This window comes from Ochlerotatus camptorhynchus, unplaced genomic scaffold, assembly GCF_037179485.1.
Source record: "Ochlerotatus camptorhynchus isolate MF236.1 unplaced genomic scaffold, CSIRO-AGI_Acam_v1.1 ptg000220l, whole genome shotgun sequence".
Taxonomy (NCBI): Eukaryota; Metazoa; Arthropoda; class Insecta; order Diptera; family Culicidae; genus Ochlerotatus; species Ochlerotatus camptorhynchus.
Window position 1 is genome coordinate 2,971,585 of NW_027040710.1, and position 18,472 is coordinate 2,990,056.

The 18,472-nt window shown below is 40.9% G+C and overlaps 1 protein-coding gene across 1 annotated transcript in view; it reads left to right on the plus strand.

The window, feature by feature from the left end:
* LOC135703734 (short-chain dehydrogenase/reductase family 16C member 6) overlaps positions 1–18,472 on the plus strand; it is a 66,603-nt gene that overhangs the window by 31,716 nt on the left and 16,415 nt on the right. Inside the window, exon 3 of the mRNA XM_065225049.1 lies at positions 11,267–11,391. Coding sequence (XP_065081121.1) covers positions 11,267–11,391 — 125 coding nt within the window. The remainder of the gene's footprint in view (positions 1–11,266; positions 11,392–18,472) is intronic.

Here is an 18,472-nt window from a genome sequence, read left to right on the forward strand (position 1 = left end):
TTGCTCTAATTATTCCTGTTGCTAAGAAAATTGGGCTAAAATTTCTTCATTATTGAAACTGATCTAATTATTCCTATTACTGAAGAAAATTGGGCTGCAGTGTTTAAGGAAAAAAAAAAGCCAAAAGACGAAAGTACGAAAGACAAAAGGTCGAAGGACAAAAGTTCAAATGGGCAATAGGTCGAAGGGACAAAAGTTCTAAAGGACAAACAATTAAACGGATGAAAGCGTGAATGGACAAAAGGTCGAATGGCCAAAGCGTCAAATGGATAGAAGATGGAAAAGGACAGAAGATGTAGATAGACAAATGATGAAAGTTTAAAATAAACAAAATGTTAAATTGACAAAAGGTTTAATGGACAAATGGTCGATAATGGGACAAATGGTTGAATAGTAGGATGGTTGAATTTCCTTCGGTCGTTAACATCGCTTGAATTTTTCATTCTACTTCGTCTACTCTTCGAGATTTCCTTGTCATAAATATTGCTTTTATTCACTATGAGGATCCAACTTTTGAGTTCAATTTGGAAACATAGTAATTGGGGATTTTATGGTACACTTTAACAAGTCTAAACAACAACAATATATGCTTTTTGCTCTCATTTAAAACCTAATTGTTTTATGGTTGCTTTTATAATGACAGACCAATTTTATTGAGTATTTTATTAAGGCATTAATAAACAATAGCTAATGAATTTTATGATTGATTTACAGAACAGTTTTATGGAGGTATTGAGAGCTGCTTTAAATTTATTTTTTAAACAACTTTCTCGACAGACTATAAAAGGTTTTTAAAACAGTAATAAGCTGAATTACTAACCAGAAATGTTTTACGCTTTGAAATGCTGTATTTAAACTAAATGGATTGTTTATTTCCGTTATAAAACCATCATAAATCAGAGTGGATGCCAAGTAGCTGCTGAATTGTTACTTGGGAAGGGACTCAGGTATGGAAAATCATTTGCATTCATTTCGTGCATTCATTTACATTCATTTCCTCTAATTTTTTTTTTTTTCTTAAACAGCATTCCGCAAAAATGACGTATAGAGCTTTTGTAGGGTTTGTAATTAGCTACAACTTTTGTTAACAATCAAATCCGTATCTCTTATGCATGACGAACCAGAGCGAACAGAAGCCACTACTGTTTTTCAGTGAATGTATTTTACATTCACTGAAAAACAGTAACAAGTTCTGCCCGCTTTTAGATCGTGAGGCATAAGAGATACAGATTTGAGTTATGAGCAAAAGTTGTAGCTAATAACCTACAAACCTAATAAACCTACAAAAGCTCTATACATCATTTTGCGGAATGCTGTTGATGAAAAAAGTTAGAGGCAATGTAAATGAATGTATGAAATGAATGCAAATGATTGCACTATCATAAGTGAATACGGACTTAGTAAATATGTCCTTCACAGTATGAACGAAACGTGTAATTTTCTGTTTAACTACATGTAACAAAAAGGTTCCATGATATGGGAAATGGCTCCATAGGCCAGGATCTAAAATTGGGCCCATCGCTAAAAATCTGCTATTTATCGATTTTATCTAGATGAACGCGTCATTGGAAAGGTTCTAATGGATATTTTTGGTCGCTATTGAAAATTTAGTTGATTACTGAATTTACGTATGGGCCTAAATAAGGGGCATTTAGGCCGAAATTACATCCATTTCCCCTAAATAACATATTTTTATGTTAGTTCTTTGAAATTACATGTTGTGTTTTGTCACGATGTAAAATTCAATGTCATGTAATTTTTTCACATACATATATGGTTTTTTGAGGTTATGGATAATATTTTCGGGAGTCGTTTTCTTCGGATAATTTTGAATTACCTTATCGATATTTTTTTATGTTATAGATATATTTCCATACACTAAACTAGATTATAAAATAATTTAGACGACAATAACTCCAAAGCCCAATCTCCTTGAATGCATAATGACAGATCTCACGAACAGCTGCTGTTCCCAAACGATGACTTTGAGGCTTCTTCATTCTTCCGGTGGCCGGATCACACTTATGTGAGTTTATCACTATTTGTGGGGTACATTGCATCTCGTTGCTTTCCAAGTGGGTCGCATCGTATACAGATTTGAAAAAAAAAATCGCGCTGAAGAAATCGATTAAATTAGTGTTATAGATAAAATTCTAAAAAAGCTGATATTTTCAACCGTGTACTTACCAGATCCACTTAAATTCTATAGAAAGCATATTCATGAAAATCCATGAAGAAAGAGCTGTCGCACGGCATACTTTTGAGTAAAAACGCAATTGTTCCCTACTACAGGTTCCCCCGGGGGTATCCAGTGGTTCTGAAAGCGGCCAATGTGGTCAATGATTCACTTTAAGTCTATAGAAAGAATATTCATGAAAATCCATGAAGAAAGAGCTGTCGCACGATACGTTTTTGAGTTAAAACGAAATTTTCCCCTGCTACAGGTTCTCTCGGGGCATCCCAGAGGTTCCGAGAGCGGCCAATGTGGTCACTGATCCATTTGAAGTTTAATGAATGAGCTATCGCACGGCATGTTTTGGTGTAAAAATGCAATTGTCACTTTATGTCTATAGAAAGAATATTCATGAAAATCGATGAAGAAAGAGCTGTCACAAGGCACGTTTTTGAGTTAAAACGAAATTGTCCCCTGCTACAGGTTCTCTCGGGGCAACCAAGTGGTTCCAAGAGCGGCCAATGTGGTAAATGATTCACTTTAAGTCTAAAGAAATAATATTCATGAAAATATATGAGGAAAGAGCTGTCGCACGGCATGTTTTTGAGTAAAAACGCAATTGCCCCCTACTACAGGTTCCCCCGGGTGTATCCTAGTTATTTTGAGTAACCCCTGTATTTGAAATGTAGGTACATATTAACACATGTAAAATTGTGTGCGATATTGTATTACGTTAGTTATTATTCAGTTACTTCTCAAATCATGTGACAATTAATTTTCATTTATTTTTGCTGTGTTCTGTGGATAACTGAGCAATATGGACCGGAGCAGAATGTCTTTCAGCGAGACGGGGCACCATGACATATCTCGAACCACACGTAGAATTTGCTGAAGAAACATCTGTCATCCTCGCCGAAAGATATGTGGCCATCCAGCCCCGACCAATCCTCTGCCATGGTTGACGATTAAAATAGGTTTAAGATCTTACAATCATAGGGTTTTTGGTCTAATTTCCGTCCTACTAAGCACAACCCGCGCTTTACCTCTCTTTTCTGAACGGGTTTGAACAAACAATTGAATATTTCTGTTAAATATGACTTCTAAATTTATTCACTTTTCCATACGTGTACCGAAGAAATAAATACGGATCGGAACAATCGGCACAGACCTACGCGACGAAATAAGGACTACGATTGGAAACTCGGAACATGGAACTGCAAATCGCTCGGCTTCCCGGGTTGCGATAGGTTAATCTATGACGAACTTCAACCACGCAACTTCGAAGTCGTAGCACTGCAGGAACTTTGCTGAACGGGACAAAAGGTATGGAAAAGCGGGCATCGAGCGGCTACTTTCTACCAGAGCTGTGGCACCACCAACGAGCTGGGAACCGGCTTTGTAGTGCTGGGTAAGATGCGCCAACGCGTGATTGGTTGGCAGCCGATCAACGCGAGGATGTGCAAGTTGAGGATTATGGGCCGTTTCTTCAACTACAGCATCATCAACGTGCACTGCCCACACGAAGGGAGACCCGACGACGAGAAAGAAGCGTTCTATGCGCAGCTGGAGCAGGTGTACGACGGCTGTTCGCAACGGGACGTCAAAATCGTCATTGGCGACATGAACGCTCAGGTAGGACGGGAGGCAATGTATAGACCGGCAATCGGGCCAAACAGCCTGCATGCCGTATCGAACGACAACGGCCAACGATGCGTGAACTTTGCAGCCTCCCGGGGTATGGTAGTTCGAAGTACCTTTTTCCCCCGCAAGGATATCCACAAAGCCACCTGGAGATCACCTGACCAACACACAGAAAACCAAATCGATCACGTTCTAATCGACGGGAAATTCTTCTCCGACATTATCAACGTCCGCACGTACCGCAGTGCGAACATAGATTCGGACCACTACCTAGTTGCAGTATGCATGCGCTCAAAACTCTCGACGGTGCATAACACACGTCGAAGTCAAACGCCACGACCCAACATTGAGCAACTATGGGACACCGGAGTTGCCCAGGACTACGCGCAGCAGCTGGAAGTTGCACTACCCACGGAAGAGCAGCTTGGCGCAGCTTCTCTTGAAGATGGCTGGAGGGACATCCGTTCAGCCATAGGTAGTACTGCTGCAGCGGCACTAGGTACTGCAATCCCGGACCGAAGAAATGACTGGTTTGACGGCGAATGCAAACTGTTAGTAGAGGAGAAGAATGCAGCACGGGCGAGAATGCTGCAACACCGCACGAGATTGAATGTGGAGCGATACAGACAAGCGCGGAACAGACAAAACTCGGTTTTCCGAAGGAAGAAGCGTCAGCAGGAAGACCGAGATCGCGAGGCGATGGAAAATCTGTACCGTGTAAACGACACACGGAAGTTCTACGAGAAGCTAAATAGTTCGCGCAAAGTACGTGCCGCAAGCCGATATGTGCAAGGACTTGGACGGTAACCTTCTCACGAACGAGTGTGAGGTGATTGAGAGGTGGAAGCAGTACTATGACGAGCACCTCATCGGTGAAGCAGCAGAAAACGAAGGTGGCACGGCAACAGACCTTGGAGCACGCGCAGAAGACGACAGGCTACCGGCCCCTGATCTTCAAGAAGTTGAGGAGGAGATCGGTCGGCTGAAGAACAACAAAGCAACTGGTGTAGATCAACTACCAAGTGAGCTATTGAAATACGGTGGTGAAGCACTGGCTAGAGCGCTGCACTGGGTAATTGCCAAGATTTGGGAGGAGGAGATATTACCGGAGGAGTGGATGGAAGGTGTCGTATGCCCAATCTACAAAAAGGGCGACAAGTTGGATTGCTGCAACTACCGCGCGATCACACTGCTGAGCGCCGCCTACAAGGTACTCTCCCAAATTCTATGCCGCCGTCTGTCACCATATGCAAGAGAGTTCGTGGGGCAATACCAGGCGGGATTCATGGGTGCCCGCGCTACCACGGACCAAATTTTCGCGATTCGGCAGGTTCTGCAGAAATGCCGCGAATACAACGTGCCCACACATCATTTGTTCATCGATTTCAAATCCGCATACGACACAATCGATCGAGATCAGCTATGGCAGATTATGCACGAGTACGGATTTCCGGACAAACTGACGCGATTGGTCAAGGCGACGATGGATCGAGTGGTGTGCGTTGTTCGAGTATCGGGGACACTCTCAAGTCCCTTTGAATCTTGAAGGGGGCTACGGCAAGGTGATGGACTTTCGTGTCTGCTGTTCAACATCGCGTTAGAAGGTGTGATCAGAAGAGCTGGGATAGACACGAGTGGCACGATCTTCAGGAAGTCCATCCAGCTCCTTGGTTTCGCCGATGACATTGACGTTATGGCACGGAACTTTGAGATGATGGCGGAAACGTACATCAGACTGAAGGCTGAAGCTAGACGGATTGGACTTGCCATCAACGCATCAAAGACAAAATACATGAAAGCAAGAGGTTCTAGGGAAGACAATGTTAGCCTCCCACCCCGAGTTCAGATTGACGGTGACGAAATCGAGGTGGTCGATGAGTTCGTGTATTTGGGCTCACTGGTGACCGCCAAAAATGATACCAGCAGAGAAATTCAAAGACGCATTATGGCAGGGAATCGTGCCTACTTTGGACTCCGGAGGACGCTCCGGTCGAATAAAATTCGCCGCCGCACGAAGTTGACTGTCTACAAGACGCTGATTAGACCGGTGGTCCTTTACGGCCACGAGACCTGGACTATGCTCGTGGAGGACCAACGCGCCCTTGGTGTTTTCGAACGGAAGGTGTTGCGTACCATCTACGGTGGAGTGCAGATGGATGACGGAACGTGGAGGAGGTGAATGAACCACGAATTGCACCAGCTGCTGGGAGAACCATCCATCGTCCACATTGCAAAAATTGGGCGACTACGGTGGGCTGGGCACGTCGTAAGAATGCCGCACGACGACCCAGTGAAAATGGTTCTAGAAAGCGACCCAACAGGAACAAGAAGAAGAGGCGCGCAGCGGGCAAGGTGGATCGACCAAGTAGAAGGTGACCTGCGGACCCTTCGCAGACTACGAGGCTGGCGAACTGTGGCCATGGATCGAGTAGAGTGGAGACGACTTCTTCGGACAGCAGAGGACAACAAGGCCTTAGCCTGATTGGTAAGTAAGGTAACCGTTGGATTTGATAAAGAGTCACAAATTGTTGAGATATTGTTCAAAATCTGATACTTGATTCTAAATTCGTCCTACGAGTTTCAATTCCTTCCTAACGCATTGAAATGCTATTAGATTTTCATCATCTTACGGATAAACGTGGAAAAAGGGGATTCGCTAGGAGCGCTTCTTTTGTTTTGAGAATAAAGAGCGTAAATATTCATACAATGCGCTCTAATAGAGTTTATGTTGTAGCTAATGAACTAACGCATCGGAACAAACCTTAGATTGATTTGTGCACGGTGAAACCATTGATATTATTGATCTTCTCTGATCGATAGAACGGAAATGGGCGATTACGACGAAGTAGCGCTCTACCATATCTCTTTTAAATATATTTTTTACCACTCCGAAAATTTTCAGATTTTGTTTTGTTTTCTTTGTGTTGAAAGATGCATACATTATCACAAATATGTTAAATAAATGTTACATACTGACCTTATTAATGAGAAGTTTACCACCCGAAAATATATTTTTTCGGTGCGTTTTTATTTTTCTAAAAGTATTGGGAAAATTTGACAAAAATCCAAAAAAATCAATTTTTTCCATACATTTCTGAGAAAATTTAAAAGTAAAAATATTTTTTTATCTCATCATTAACAAAAATTGAACCCTCATCAAAAACGACAGGTCAATGGTTTATGGTTTTTCGAGTCCAACTTTATGTCATGATGACTTACAAAAACAAAAGTTTTTCAAAAATGTGATGTGTTTTGATTTTTTCAATATTTCTATAAAAATCAAATCGTAGTTATTTTTTTTCTTTTTTTTTAGCCGTCAACTTCCTCTTAACACTTGGATTTTGAGCTGTAGTAGCACATCAAACAAGGAGTAGAAATTTCACATTTAAATTTAAACATTTAAGGTTAAACAGTATACGTGTGAAACATAAAACCCGTAAATGCTTTCTATGAGTCACAATCAGCGATTTGCTGATCTCTGAGTGAGTGAGTGAGTGAGTGAGTGAGTGAGTGAGTGAGTGAGTGAGTGAGTGAGTGAGTATGTGAAAAATCGTTGATTTTGACTCTCGTGAAGTGAAATAAACAAGTTTAATATATCAAACACATTCTTTGTAACCTCTTCTTGTATCTTACCAATTCAAAATATGATCATAGCATCTAATTATTTCATAATTAAAAAAAACATTGATTTAGCTGAAATGAGTATTTGCAACCTTGCGTGGTTGTCCTGGACTGTCCTGCTTGTTTCTACCTCTTTTACTCTTTTGAGTTAATACACATTAAACATCTAGCAAAACTATTGATTCATTTGATCCAGCAAAAAATATTAATAATTAAAACGAGCCATACTTGAGAGTCAAAGAGAACTCTTTAATGCCATTTGGATTACTTCAATCGACTTTGAAGCATATTTAACTGTAATTGTTCAATCTGTAATAGTTTTGCATCGTAAATAGTCCCTATACGCCTTCATAAACGGCTAAGTAAACTTCAAAACACTTTTTCTCAAAAAAAAAAACCCCAAGATGAAATATTTTTAAACATTCACAGATTTGATAGTTAAGATTAATACTAACTTCCTGTGAAGAAAAAACTTAGGTAGGGTAGAGCGCTACTTCGTCGTAATTGCCTATTTCCGTTCTATCTATCAAAAAAGATCAATAATACCAATGATTTCACCGTGCACAAATCAATAATAGGTTTGTTCAGATGCGTTAGTTCATTAGCTACAGCATAACTCCTATTAGAGCGCATTGTATGAATATTTACGCTCATTGTTTTCAAAACAAAGGAAACGCTTCTAGCGAATCCCCTTTTTCTACGTTTATCCGTAGGACGAAGAAAATCTAATGGCGTTTCAATGCGTTAGGAAGGAATTGAAACTCGTAGGACGAATTTAGAATCAAGAAGCAGTATTAGATTATAAACAACGTTTCGGAAAGGTGAATAAATTTAAAAGTCATCTTTGACATAAATATTCCATTTCTTGTTCAAACGCGTTCAGAAAAGAGAGGTAAAGCGCAGGTTGTGTTTAGTAGGACGGAAATTAGATCAAAACCCTACAAGAAAGTTGCAAAAAAGTGCCTTCAGACATAGCGTGCGTTATTTCAATCTGAAGTACCATTTTCGTGCTAAAAAAAATTCCAAAAACTCCAAAGGCCTATTTTTTTAAATTTTACAGTATCCGAAATTGCCGAATTCAAGCAAAATTGTGCATCATTGCCCATATCAAACAACTATGCAAAGTTTCAAGCAAAACATTTTTTTTTCTCTACAACTTTGTCTCGCACGTCATTTCGATCAGAAGTGACGTTTTCGTACTATAATTTATTGAAAAATGACAAAGGCACCATTTTGAAAAAAAAATATATATGATTCAAAATGGCCGAATTTTTGCAAAAATATGAATGACCCATAATTGTGTGTTATGGGTCATTCACATTTTGCCAAGTGTTATGCATTTTGCATTTGCCAAGTGTTATGCAAATCGGAGAAAATCGAGATTTCCGATGCGTCATTTGGCTCGGAACTGCTCAAGGGATTCAGATTGCAACAAAATTCTATTTGTTTTGACATCATTTGTCATAATATTAGGAATAGAGACAGTAAATTTAGAAATCTATTTCCCGACTACAATGTACAACAAGATTCAGCAGTATATGCACCGTCATACTTGACCATAAAAGGAAACCGCTAGTACCATGATTAATACGCTAACGGCTGCTGAGCACTGTTGATGTTTACCGGTCGTCCAAGGATGAAGTAGGGGAAATAGCTCTAATGTTGGCCTATGGATCTTAATATTGGGCCCATCTCCTGTTCTTCAATTTTTCGTAGAACAGTGCATCATCTGGACAGTACCAAATTATAGTTTATGTATGGGCCCAATATTAGGATCACTCAGCTCGACATTAGAGACATTAACCCTATCACTATTTCACAACCCTCTATCCTCCATCTGTTAATGATTCTCAAAACGCTTATACCGTAATCAACAAGAGCTTTTGCTGTTCAACCCACCAGGTGCTTAAAACTTCGCAATTAATGTGGCGTTTTTATTCATCGACCCTGATCTTTGTGCCATCTTAAACACCGCAGCCGCCATCATAAACAAGTCAAGAACTCGAGCTTACTCAGGAACTAGCATAGGAGGCATATTTGGTTGACCTTCCAGCATGTATGTACGCGGCGCAAGTTTATTGTAATGTAAATCGGTGTCCACCCAGGTCATCTTGAACCTCAACCACCATGACCAATCGCACACCGACCTTCGAACGAACCCACTAATTTTCACAGCAATCCGACTGGGTAAGGTAGTGCAACAGAAAACGCCCATAAAAGTCAGCATCGGAGGTCTAGCCGCAGAATCGTCCGGACAGAAAATCAACCACATGTGGCGACAATGATAAATAATAAAAAAAAGAAAATTATATTACCGACAGAGGAGCATGCATAAATTTCTTCGAATGACCTTCCTGCAGCAGCGGCGGCGACTCTGTGTGTGGCTGCAAAACTGGTCAGGTCAGACAGAGAAATGTTTTGCTCTTTTTAGTGCTTGTCAGAACGTGGATGTCGTCGCGGGGTTTGTTTTTTTTTCTTATTCTGCAGCGAGGATACCTTCTTGTCAGTTCACAGAAATGCCACGAGTGTCTTGCAGTATGAACTTATGACCGTGATTATTATAGACATTAATTGATAGCTTATCGCGGTGCAGCAGGGCTACAGCGATCGCCCTGATCTGGTCGGGTGTCATCCTTGAATCTGTTAATCGCAATTGCTCTGTTTTCTCTAGCTGTGGCAACTATCATAGGCTATAGGCTATCAGCTAGACCTTGTCATCTGGCCGTCGTCCAGCATGCATCTTACGAAACGATGCAATCGATTACAGTTGTGCAGTAGGTGCCTAGAGCACGTATGCTAAAATGGGAATCTCCACGGCGTACCCTCGAAGCAGGCGATGACGATGACGGTCAGAGGTTACACTCACTCGTGCGTTGGCTGACAGAGAGGCAGGGCGTGGATCATTAAAAGTAATGGAATGAAGGTAAAGGTGCACTCTTTTTTATGCAGTTAAATACTGCACAGCATCGCTGTTGATTGGTGGTGGGACAAACAGGACCGGTATGTGTAACGTTGTCGTTTAACTTGTACCAAGGTCACTGTCATATCAACGCTGACAAGGCAACAGAAAGGGAATGCATAAATCATTCTGGATGTTGTTTAGCCGGTTTATCACTAGTTTATAACCATGACGTATAAAGTCCGTTTTGTATATTCTACTGTAGCTACATTTCTACAGTTCCAACAGTTCGTAAACCACGTGTTTGAGAAGACGAATGAGCATTTCCAATTCAAAACGACAAAAATAAAGTCACTTTTGCACATATTTTTAAAAATTTGAAAATTTTTCCAGGATAATTTTTCTATAAGGGCGTTTGTAAAAGAATAAGTTTTAACATTAGTATAGCAGATATTTTGCTTTCTATGTAAGATTTTAGATAAAATTCAATTCTTTCTTAAAATATGTATAGAACAAAATCGTCCTAAAATGGTTAAGGTGACTGAATAGAACGGTAAGGGTATCCTGTTATACTTCAAAATGTTAGTAACAGAACTCAAAAAGTACCAGCCCGATTCGTGCCTTCCTCAAAATTGACCTTTGCTCGCTTTCTACTCTCTCTATATACAATTTTCACACTGCCCCACTGTGACGGAACTTTTAACTCTATACTTTCATCTCCTCATCTATCATATAAAATTACCATTTTAAGTCTGATATTTGTCGTTAAGATCACCCACTAAACTTTAAACTGTTTTAACGGTTTCGTACTGAAGAAAAAAGTAGTTTTATAAACTTTATAGGAACGAAAATAAATAGTACATAACTCTGATTAGAAACTCAAGTGTCCGTAAATTGTGTAAAACAAGCATCAATTTTCTTTTTACTTGCAGGAATCGACGAAACAGTCAAAATAGTCCAATCCATGGGTGGTTTCTGCAAAGGATATCAGGTGGATATTTCCAACAAAGAGCAGGTGTACAAATCTGCCGAGCTGATGCGCGATGAAGTGGGTGATGTAAGTACAATTTTTTAACTTGAATTCCTAGTTTTAGAATCACGTTGTTTCATATATTTTATTGCATAGCAAACTCTAAATAACCTGATAAGAATTAAGCTATTATTAGACGCATTCATACCTAGCGAAGTAATGACACGCGTGAGAACATCGTGTAAAATAGTTTGATCATATGTGTTTTGTTCGGATTCGTTTTATTACGTTAATCCATAGATGACGACTATAATTTGCCTTACGTTCTCAGTAGCATTAAGTAGAACAATGGTGTTCTCCTTTCTTCCTCATTATGTACTGTAGCTGTTTATATTTTTTCTTTTTACATAAGGTCGATGGCATGCCGTCTGGTCAGCCAAGAGCATTGCACTACTAACGAAAATCAATACATTGGTATGCGATTGCTAGAGCTGTGGCGCAAAGCGAAAACTTACACGATTTAACAGACAATTGGTATTCATGTAAGCGACAGACTCATAAATTCAATAATTCTAGACGATTCGTTTCGTTTTCGTTCTGGTGAACTTATCAGCGATCAACAAAAGTAACGATTTAGATATCCACGTGAGTGGGCTTTCGGTTCGTTAATTTGTATTCAACTATTGATTAAGGCGTTTCCGTCCGCCTGGAGCTGGTCAGGGCAGTCATCTTGGCGATCGAGTCGTCGTTAAATCGAATTTGAGCCAGAGAATTCAATTACACACATCGGCATACCGGCCCAAGCCGCCAGAAGTATGCATGTGGAAGATAACGTAATTGTTCGCTCACACGGGGTTATAAGCGATGTTAATTGCTTGTTTCAAGCCAGTTTTCCGACTGATCGATCAGCCGCGAAGTGAGTCGGAGTGCGAAATTTGTTTGGCAACACACGAAGTGTAGGGTGCTGTGGTAAACGGAAGTGAACATCGTTGCTTTATTATGATTTGTAGGTCAGTGATTGCAACCTCACCTCTCGTTAGAATGAAAATTTTATGGTTTATGCGGCTTATCTTTTGGATTCAATTCAGCAATAAAACTTCATCTGATAGCGACTTCAAAAGTAGTGAGTTCCCCTCTCCATGGTTCGATTTTATCGGCAATTGACGTCTTGCACGTTCACCTCCGAACCATTCGAACCTGATCACGGGGGGGGTGGGGGTGACATTGAACAAAAAAAAACATAGTGTTGCAAATATCTTGAGAGTACAGAAAATTATGACTTAAATTTAATATGGTGTAGAGGCAAACCAGCCTTAAGGCTGAAAACCTCCTAAATAAAGAAAAAAAAAATATTATGGTGTAAAGATGACATGTTTCGTCATCTCCTGTTTGATTTAAATAGAGTTTTAAAGTTATGTATTATAAATACTAGACGCTAAAAGTTGCCGAAAAATGCCCTCTATAAACCCACTCAAATAACACATTTTACGTGGATAGTCGACGGGCAACACGTGATCCCCAGTCATATATATGAAATACACTATGATCATATACAAGTGTACTCCTAATTTAAAAACAAAGGTCCTGGTGCCCTACACGGCTGCTCCCCGTGGACGATGTTCTAAAAAACGCTTTTTGCGGTGCCAACTGCGGTTTGTGATGCAATCATCTGAAATAAAAAAAAAAACATGCCAAATCGTTAAGCATGTGTTAAACTAGTCCTTGATCGTTCGGTTTTTTTTTTAATTTTTTTGACAAAATGGCGGCCTTGCAAAGACAGCCGATCAAAGACAAATTTTAAGGATCAACAATCGGCACTTCATGTTGATCCTTAAAATTTGTCTTTGATCGGCTGTAAAAAATCGAAATTAAATGATAGACGAAATCCGAACGATCGTGGACTGCAGAAAATAGTACTGAACAGAAATCAAAATGAATCGGACGAATCGAACACACTTAGAGATAACTAATTTTACAAGTGACGGAATCCGTCTTTGACGTAACAGATGAGACGTAAACAAACATGTCATGTAATATTAAATGCTCCGAGACTGAAAATTTCGTTGCTCGTCGAAAAGTACGTAGGATTGAGTTATATTTCGCGTCTGTTATGACTCAAATTTATGTCAAAATTGACGCTCGTATATGTCACTCTCAGAGCATCTAAATTTATATGATTTTTTCTAAGTGTGAATGTATACATTTCGAGAAATTTTTGGCACCGGTTTTGAAAATATGATTCCGAGATAATCGCGTTTAAAGTTTCAAGTTGGGATTAGTCCACTATAAGTGAATATTTTTGTACGTCGCATAACTTTCACAATTTTCATCGGATCAACTTGATCTTTTGAGGAAATATTCTTGACTTTATATACTTTCGATTAGGACAATAAAAAAAAATCGATTTTTTGAAAGTTTGCAGGTAGGCGTAACCCCTTAATTATTGTTGCGACAGGTGATGAGGTTTCGGGCCATCCAGTTAGCGAAACTTCGGAGTTTGCTTTTAGCTGCAATTCAATTTTTAATTCAATTAGTGTTCGTAATTCATTAGTTTTAGATTAGTTTTAGCTAGTTACGTAAGTTAAGAACAAATAGCTTTAATATAGTTTATAAATCCTACATTTTAGTCCCTTTTTTCCCTTGTCCTGTGTAACAATTATTTAATAAACTTGTGCCTAGTGTAATTATTTTCACGTGTGTGTCAGCCGACTGATCGTGAGTCGATCGTTTTGACACTCCGCAGTTGGTAATATCTGCCCCACTGTTAATTATTCGGCCAGTTGAGCACCGTCCTGAACATTCCCCGACCCGTATTGCTCTGATTTCCCTAGATATGTATCAGCCACTTCCAGAACGGCCAGCTTTGCCACCGGACGCCGAAATAATCCAGTAGATGTTTTGACATCCGCGCTACGACACCTGCCATCACGCCTCAAGAATACGCGCAGCACTTGTCCTCCGCTCCGGCCGTTCCGGAGATGATCGTCTACGATGATCGCTAAGTCACCGGTCTCTACCGGTTTGGTATCAACGAACCACTTCGTTCGTTTGGTGATGGTGGGAAGGTAATCCTTGATCCAGAAGGACCACAATTGATCCAGCAGCCGCTGGTACAAATTCCAGCTGGATCGAAGGGCAGATTTATTTCCATAAAATTATGTTGGACGTTGATTGACCCCACTTGGTAGTGCTCAACATCAAAAAGCAGTTTGGAGTTAGGGCTTCGTGCTCTGCCGTTTCGAGTGGCATATATGTCAATGGTCTCGAATTCACCAGTGATTCGGCCTCGACCAGTAAAGCGACTAAAGTTTCTTCATCGGGCTTACGTTACGTTAGACAGCGATGCTAACGCACACTTCACCGACCGAACCATGCGTTCCCAAGACCTCCCCATGTGTGGTTTTTTTTTTTTTTTATTAATTACTTTATTTGTACAGGCTCAATCGAATAAACTTTACAGAGCCGAGTTATCATTTTTGTTATACATTATTGATTTCTTATATTTAAAGTTAAAGGAGCTGGACCGGATACTCGCGGTTGTCTCGAGGTTAGTGGGGATTTACAATTTTTTTTGTATGGGAAAAGGGAGAGGGAGGTTTGAAATGTGGTTTACGATACAAATATTTAATTAATCCTAAAACATGAACTAATTTCTATTCATCTTGAAAACAAACATAAAAAAAAACCCACACGTACAAAATACAAACTAAACACAAGGTTAATAAAACTTACAATTCAATGTTAATATTCTTAAAGTAAACATATATGAGTTTCATAAACTCCAGATCGCGTCTAGCCAAAATATCCCGAACTGGAACATTAGGTTGTCTACCTCGAGCCCGAAGGGAATCGTACAGTTCAGATCTGACTCCGCGATGCTCAGCACAAGACCAAATAATGTGATCTGCGTCCTGGTAACCTTGTCCACATTCACAGAGATTGCTGTCCTTCAGCCCAACACGGAACAAGTGAGCGTTTAACGAATAGTGATTGGACATGAGGCGAGACATCATACGAATGAAGTCTCGACCCACATCCAACCCCTTGAACCAAGAACTCTTCGACACCTTAGGGATGATCGAATATAGCCATCGTCCCAAACTCCCTTCACTCCACTTATTCTGCCAGCTGACGAGTGACTGTTGACGATAAATGAAGAAAAATTCATCGTAGGCGATTTGTCGATCGTAAATATCGCCTTCCATAGCGCCCACCTTAGCAAGTGAGTCAGCCATCTCATTGCCCGGAATCGAGCAATGAGATGGGACCCATGCAAAGGTGATGACAAAAGATCTTAAAGATAAAGCACTTAAAAGCTCTCGTATTTTCATGAGAAAATACGAGGAGTGCTTTACCGGCCTCATAGAGCGAATAGCCTCGACAGAACTGAGACTATCCGTAAAAATAAAATAATGATCTGGTGCAAGTGAGGCGATCGTTTCTAGCGTATAATGTATTGCCGCCAGCTCAGCAACATATACGGAACAAGGAGCTTGAAGCATTCGAGAGGCGCTATGAAATTCGTTAAAAATACCAAAACCAGCGGACGACTCTATTAGTGATCCATCTGTGAAGAACGATCTTGCGGAATCAACTTGGCCAAACTTTGCAGCGTAAATTGACGGAACAATCATGGAACGATGATGTTCGGGGATCCCACGAATCTCCCGCGTCATAGATAAATCAAAACTAACTGAATTGCCGAAGTCGGAGAAGCATACACGATGAGGATTATGCTGTGAAGGGCTGACATCCTGTGTTATGTACACGTAGTACAATGATATAAAACGAGTTTGAGGGTTCAGCTCAAGAAGCTTTTCAAAGTTTTCGATTACCAGTGGGTTCATAACTTCGCAACGGGTGAGGAGCCTGAGGGACAATTCCGAGAACCGATCCGATAGTGGCAACATGCCCGCCAACACTTCTAGACTCATCGTATGAGTCGAGTGCATGCATCCTAACGCGATACGAAGACAACGATACTGGATACGTTCCAGTTTGATGATGTGAGTTTTAGCCGCCGACTGGAAACAAAAACTACCGTATTCTAAAACCGATAAAATCGTTGTCCGGTACAACGTTAGAAGATCTTGCGGATGGGCTCCCCACCACGTTCCGGTAATTGTTCGGAGAAAATTGATCCTTTGTTGGCATTTTCGTCTCAGATACTCAATGTGGGATCTCCAGGTGCATTTTGCATCGAACCAGACCCCAAGATATTTGAAGGACATAGAATGAGTGATCGGTTTACCCAAAAGTTGAAGCTTTGGTTGTGCTGGGCTATGCTTCCTAGAAAAAACGACCAACTCAGTTTTCTCCGTGGAGAATTCGATACCTAGCTGAATAGCCCAAGTAGACAAATTGTCTAAGGTATCCTGTATCCTTGCAGGTCGACCCCTTTGGGCCCTGTCATAGACACTACGCCGTCATCTGCAAGTTGTCTCAACGTGCAGTTGTCACTTAGACAATTGTCAATTTCTCTGACGTAGAAATTATACAAAAGGGGGCTTAAACATGAGCCCTGGGGGAGACCCATGTAACTAAATCGAGAAGTTGTAGAGTTTCCATGAGAAAAGCTCATATGTTTCTCTGACAGCAAATTGTACAAAAAGTTATTTATTAATGGAGAAAGGCCACAAGCGTGGAGTTTGTCTGAAAGGACTTCAACGGATACTGAATCAAAAGCCCCCTTGATATCCAAGAATACAGAAGCCATTTGCTCTTTTTTAGCAAAAGCCAACTGAATTTCTGTGGAAAGCAACGCGAGACAGTCGTTCGTTCCCTTGCCCCTACGGAATCCAAATTGAGTATCTGAGAGTAGGTGGTTCGTCTCAACCCATTTGTCCAAGCGAAAAAGGATCATTTTCTCCAACAATTTTCGAATGCACGATAACATCGCGATGGGACGATACGAGTTATGATCTGAAGCGGGTTTTCCAGGCTTTTTAATGGCTATAACTCTCACTTGCCTCCAATCATCCGGAACAATATTGAGCTCCAGGAACTGACAAAACAAGTTCAACATGCGCCTCTTAGCGACGTCTGGGAGGTTCTTCAACAAGTTGAACTTGATTCTATCAGCCCCCAGAGCCGAATTTCCACACGAAAGGAGCGCGAGTGAGAGCTCCAGCATTGAAAAAGGCTGGCTGATCTCGTCTGCAGAATTCGTCGTTTCGCGAGGAATCATCTGTGCCGGCACGGAATCAGGACATACTTTTCGCGCGAACTTGAGAATCCAACGATCTGAGTACTCCTCGCTCTCGTTGTTCGAAGACCGGTTACGCATCCTTCGCGCCGCGTTCCAAAGCGTATTCATCGACGTTTCGCGCGATAATCCGTCCACGAATTGCCGCCAGTATCCGCGTTTCTTGGCTTTGATGAGGCTCTTGAGTTCGCGTTCAAAAGCCGAGTACGCTTCGAAATACACGGATGTTCCACGTTTCCGGAAAAGCTTAAACGCGTCGGACTTTTTACGATAAACCTCAGTGCATTGGTGGTCCCACCAAGGGGAAGGAGGTTTCCTACGCAAAGACGTTCCAGGAACCGGCCGAGTTTGAGCTCGAAGCGCGCTGTCCAAGATCAGATTGGAGAGGAAGTTATATTCCTCCAACGGTGGAAGCTCTTCTACCGACGACACGGCTTCCTCTATCGCGGTCTTGAACGTTGTCCAATCGATATTACGGGTGAGGTCGTACGTGACGTTAACGGATTCCGACGGATTGAACCCACTGGCAATCGAAATTTTGATCGGCAAGTGATCACTACCGTGGGGATCCTGAATCACATTCCACGTGCAATCCAACGATAATGAGTTAGAGCAAAGTGTGAGGTCTAATTTACTTCCATTCGAAGATGGTCCAGCCAAACGTGTTACTTCTCCATTGTTAAGAATTGTCATATTGAAGTTATCACAGAGGTCATATATAAAAGTAGAACGGTTGTCATCATACAGTTCCCCCCAGCCTGTACCGTGGGAATTAAAATCTCCCATAATCAACCATGGAGCAGGAAGTACTGAACATATATCTGAAAGTTGTGTTCGATTAACAACGGCTCTAGGAGGAATATAAACAGAAGCAATACAAAGGCTCTTACCTTTAATAATAACCTGACATGCGACAACTTCAATACCTGTAAATTGTGGAAGATTCACTCTATAGAAAGAATG